Here is a 4,905-nt window from a genome sequence, read left to right as displayed (position 1 = left end):
GGGGGGGGGCTCACCTTGACGCTGTCCGTGGGGGGGGCGATGTCGCTCAGCAGGTGGGCTAGCAGGGCCTCACTGTGGTGGGGGGGCCCCTGCAGCACCCCCGCGCCGGCCCCACCCACCTGCACCCACAGCTCCAGGACCTGGTAGAGCCTGGTGCGCACGGCGCTGCAGAGAGAGGGGGGGTCAGGACACGGCTGCAGAACAGGACACCCCCCCGCCAGCCCCCCTCCGCGGCCCTCCACTGACCTGTAGGGCTTCTCCTGGCCTGGCGGCACCGAGTCGCTGCTGCTGCTCCAGGCACCCAGAACCTGGGGGAAGAGCCGGCCCAGAACGCTGCCCCAGCGCGCCAGCCGGGCCCCACACCTGGGGGGAGAACGGGCAGCGTGGTCAGGCAGGGACCCCCCCAGATCCCCCCTCGCTGCCCCAGCCGGCCCCACACCTGGGGGGAGAGGGGGCAGCGCAGTCAGGAAGGGACCCCCCCCAGATCCCCCCTCGCTGCCCCAGCCGGGCCCCACACCTGGGGGGAGAGGGGTCAGCACTCTCTCACCCCAGCCCCTCCACCAGGAATCCCCGCCCGCCCCTCCAGCCCCACACCTGCCCCGCCCCCAGTGGACTCACGCCAGGATCAAGGCCGCCAGCACATCCAGGATCTCCAGGTGGACAGAGGGCAGCAGCAGCATCTTCAGGGGACCATCACCGAACCAGCTCTGGGGAGAGGGGGGGTCAGACAGGATCCAGCCCCCACCTTGGGGCTCGAGGGGGGACTAGAACATACCCCCCTCCCCCGCAAGGGGAGTAGCCGGGGGAGAAGGGGGCGACTCCAGCCCCACACACCCAGACTGGGGGTGGGGGGCACCGTACGGCTCCCTGAGAGCGGGCCAGGATGCTGGCCCTTTAAGAGCAGGCAGGCAGGCTGGGCCCTACAAGGCTGTATGGGCCTCCCATCCCTCCCCCCGCCCCCCCCCCGACCCCAACTTACGATGTTCTTGATGGAGATGTTCAGAGCCCGGCACACGAGATCCAGAACGTCCTGGACCGGAACTGTCACCGGAGCCACGAACTCGCTGCTGCAATGGGACGGAACGGGGGGGAGAGGGCGTTAGCTGGGGGGGGGAGGGGCTCTCCCCTTTGAGTCAGCACAACCCCCCCTGCTATGGCACTAAGGGGCGCTGTCCTGCAGGGAACCCAGCCGGGGGCAGCGACCAAGCGGGCACGTGCTTACCGCTGTCTCGGAGTACTGTGTGCGCGCCTCGGTTTCCCCACGCTTCACTCCTGTATCTAGGGGGCGGGATCGGTGCAGGGCAGGGGTGACGACGACGGGCTAATGGGGCGCAGAGACCGGCCCACGTTCCGTAGCCCAGTACCCCATGGCCGGGCCCGTCCCCCGCGAGGAGCCGGCCAGAGGGGCTGGGAACAAAGTGCCCAGGTGACCGGTTTGCCTGGGAGAGAGACGAAGCCCGGAGGTGCGGGGGGGGGGGGGGGGGCGTTGGGGGGGCGGGGGGGGGGGGCGGGGGGGGGGCCGGGGGGGGGGCGCGGGGGGGGGGGGGGGGGGGCATGCGGGTACCTCAGCATGAGTTGCAGGCACTTGGCCAGGCCGGAGAAGCGGTTGCAGAGGTTCAGGACGAAGCTGGTCTCCCCGTTGGGCGGCGCTGGCGGCAGCAGCAGCTCCACACCTGGGCCCTCGTAGGGCAGGGGGTCTGCGGGGGGGGGGGGGGGGGGGGGCCGTACGGGGGGGGGGGGGGGCCCAGCCCTCCATGGGTCTGGGCAGGATACCGGGGTCCCCCCCCGGGGAGCAGCGTCCTAGAGTAATAGAGGCCTGCCCCGCCGGACGCCTGGGTTCACAACCCCCCCACTGGCGTCTGCCCCCCGGGAGCTCTGATGGGGTCTCACATCCGCCGGACGCCTGGGTTCCCCCCCTTACCGGTCTCGGCGCCCTCGTAGAGGTTTCCCAGCAGGCCGTGCAGCGTGGCCAGCAGCCCGTGCAGCTCCTGCTCCCAGCACTCCGTGTGCTTCAGCCCCTGGGTGAAGCCGGCGCCCAGCGAGGGCAGCAGCGCGTAGCATTCGCACGCCAGCTGCCGGGGGGGGAGATGGTGTCAGCGGCCCCCCGGCCAGGGGAGAGCCCCCCATCAGCTCCTATCCCCCACCCCTCCCAACTCCCCACGCCCCAGGGGGGCCCCTGGGGGCTGATCCCCAGCCACCCCCAGGCCCAAAGCCCCCCGTGTCGCAGGACAGCTCCGCCTCCTGCCCCACCCCTCCCTCACCTGCTCCCCCCATCTCTCCCCACGGCCTGGGGGAGCAACCCCCCCAGCCACAGCTCCCCTCCAAGTGCGGCCCCTCCCAGTCTGGCAGAGACCCCCACCCATCTGCCCCACTGTGCGGATCCCTGCAGGCCCAGCTCCCCCCGGAGGTAGATGGATTTAATCACACCGATCTGAAAGGGGGGAGAGCTATATAGGGGGGTATTCCCAGCATGGCTTGGGCCAGCTCCCAGAGCTCCCCCCCAGTACCTGCTGCAGTTGGGGCGAATCAGCATCCACTCGGGACAGGAAATAGGCAGCTAGTTTGCCCTGGGGGTGAGGAGAGAAAGTGGGTGAGCAGCCGGGCACCGAGCCCCACGGCGCCCCCTCCCCTGCCCCACAGACTTACCCGGAGGGAGCCGCAGGCCCGCGGGTAACAGGTCATGCAGGCCTTGATGCCCTCCAGAGCCGAGAGCTGGCACTGGGGAGAGAGCAGAGACGCCGTCAACGCCCCCCCCCCAGCCCCGGGGGCGGACTGGCTGGCTCCTGGGGGCGGGGGAAGAGGCCCGCGCTGTGAGGGGGGGAGAACAGGGCCCGTGCTGCGAGTCGGGGGGCACTCACCTCGGGTTTGAGGGCCAGCAGGGAGGTGAGCAGCCCGGGGACGTGGTTGGTGGCGATGTCCCGCGCCAGCTCGGGCAGCTGGCAGGAGTAGAGCAGCAGGTCCCGCAGCACGGCCGCCCCCAGTGCCATGGTGGGGGCGGGATCCTGGGACTGGGGGGGGGGGGGGAGCAGGTGTCAGCCCAGCGACCCCCACTTCCTGCCTGCCCCACCCCCTGCCCCCTTCCCGGTACCCCCCGCTTCCCCCACTACTCCCTCACCCCTCCCTTCCCCACACCTCTCGCTCAACCCAGAGTCCCAGTTTTTTCACCCCCCCCTTTTGCCCTCCCCCTCCTCTCTCACCCCCCTTTCTCATTCTGCCCCTGCCCCCATTCAGGCACAGCCCCCCCACCCCCCCTCACCTGGAGCAGGTGCTGCAGGGCACGCAGCCAGCCCAGGCAGTGCTGCTGGAACGGCTCCGTGGGGCTCTCGCTCACCAGCAGGGAGAGCAGACACAGCCCCTCGAACCTGGGGGGCACAGGGAGATCAGTGGGGGGCACCCACCCAGCTGGGGGCGGGGAGGCTGAGTCAGCCGGCCTCTGCAAACTCCACAGCCCCCTCTGTCGTGTCACATGCTGGGGAAGTAGGGGGAGGAGGTGGCTCCAGGGGTGCCTCTATGGGGCCCATGGGGGGGAGGCAGCTCCTGCCCCTATAAGGGAAACTGGGGAGGGAGTTCGCAGGGGAGCCGGGGGGGGGGGGGCGCTCTGGTATCCCCTATAAGGAAAGCTGGGCAGGGTTTTCCTGTGGGGCGCAGTGTGAGGGAACCAGGGAGGGGTTTCCGGGGGGCTCCCAGCTGCCCAGTGGGACCAGCCCTTTGGGGGGATGGGTCAGACCCTTCTGCCCCCAGGGGGGGGGGGGGGGGGGGCCCCCCGCGTCTTGGCGGCGCCCCGCCGGGCATTGGGGACCCCGAGCAGGCCCCCCAAGGCCTGCAGGTTCTGGGAATACAAAGTGTGGGGGGTTTAGCGACGAACCTTGGACAGTACAGCCCCCCCCCGCCTCGGGATGGGGGGCAGCCCGGCGCCCTGGAGACTGCTGCAGAAAGGGGGGAGCCCCCCAGGCTACTCTGCCCCCCAGACCCTCCTCATCCCCACACTCCCTCCCCCCCACTCTGCCCCCCGGACCCTCTTCCCCCCCACCCCACCCCTTCCCTCATCAGGCCCCGCCGCCCGGGGGGGTCAGACCTGGGGGGAGGATGGGCCAGGGGGGTCCCTGGCAGAGGGGGCGGGGCTCCCCCCTGTGGCAGGGCTAAAGGGGCAGGACCCGGCAGGAGTCCGGAGCAGGGAGGGGGCGGGGCTCCTGGAAGGGGCGGGGCTCCACGACACAGAGGGGGAGTGGGCGGGGCTCTGGGGAGTGGGCGGGGCTCCAGGGAGGGGGAGGGGCTCCAGGGCGGGGGCCCGGGGCAGGGCGGGGAGGGGCCGGGGTTCCAGGGCAGGGCTCCGGGGAGGGGGGGGGGCGGCGGGGGGGGGCGGGGGGGGGGGGGGGGGGCGGGGCTCCGGGGCTCTCACCTGCCCGCTGTCCCGCAGGCCGCGCACCAGGCCGGGCAGGGGCCGGGCCCCGCCCAGCGCCTCCAGCACCAGCCGCCCCGGGCAGCCCGAGCCCGCCGCCGCCGCCGCCATGCTGCCTCGCCGCGCTGCCCCGCCCCCCGCGTCATCGCCGCGCGCCCGGCGGCCCTGGAAACCAACCGCTCGCGCGCGGGCGCCTGACGTCATTCAGACGCGACTCGGGGCTCTGGAAACCGCGCGCGCCCGCCCGCCGAGCGTCATCGCGCCGCTTTGGGGGGGCCTAGAAACCGCCATGTGTGACCGGCCCAATGGGGGGGGGGGGGGGCGCAAGCGCCCTCTGTGACCGGCCCAATGGGGGGGGGCCTGGAAATTGCCCTGACCACCCGCCTCAATGGAGGAGGCTGCTTGGGGGGCGGGGGCTTGGTCCCGGGGCAGCCGTGGGTCTGAGCAGCGCCCCCCTGCCCACGACCTGGGGATGGCAGGGGGGGCAGTAGCTGACCCCCCCCCCC

At 72.5% G+C, this 4,905-nt stretch overlaps 1 protein-coding gene across 1 annotated transcript in view; it reads right to left on the bottom strand.

The window, feature by feature from the left end:
* Nucleotides 1-3,358, bottom strand: part of PELP1 (proline, glutamate and leucine rich protein 1) — a 6,336-nt gene extending 2,978 nt beyond the window's left edge. The window contains exons 1-10 of the mRNA XM_029913379.1: nucleotides 3,257-3,358; nucleotides 2,859-3,008; nucleotides 2,647-2,718; nucleotides 2,508-2,567; nucleotides 1,922-2,072; nucleotides 1,565-1,697; nucleotides 980-1,067; nucleotides 619-707; nucleotides 247-363; nucleotides 15-165 (exon numbers count right to left, since the gene is read on the bottom strand). Coding sequence (XP_029769239.1) covers nucleotides 15-165; nucleotides 247-363; nucleotides 619-707; nucleotides 980-1,067; nucleotides 1,565-1,697; nucleotides 1,922-2,072; nucleotides 2,508-2,567; nucleotides 2,647-2,718; nucleotides 2,859-2,987 — 990 coding nt within the window. The 5' untranslated portion in view covers nucleotides 2,988-3,008; nucleotides 3,257-3,358. The remainder of the gene's footprint in view (nucleotides 1-14; nucleotides 166-246; nucleotides 364-618; nucleotides 708-979; nucleotides 1,068-1,564; nucleotides 1,698-1,921; nucleotides 2,073-2,507; nucleotides 2,568-2,646; nucleotides 2,719-2,858; nucleotides 3,009-3,256) is intronic.
* Nucleotides 3,359-4,905: the final 1,547 nt, after the last annotated feature.

This window comes from Terrapene carolina, unplaced genomic scaffold (assembly GCF_002925995.2).
Source record: "Terrapene carolina triunguis isolate 2854851 unplaced genomic scaffold, T_m_triunguis-2.0 Scaffold622, whole genome shotgun sequence".
Classification (NCBI taxonomy): domain Eukaryota; kingdom Metazoa; phylum Chordata; order Testudines; family Emydidae; genus Terrapene; species Terrapene triunguis.
Note: the sequence above shows the minus strand (reverse complement) of the source record. Positions and strands in the feature narration are given on the sequence as shown.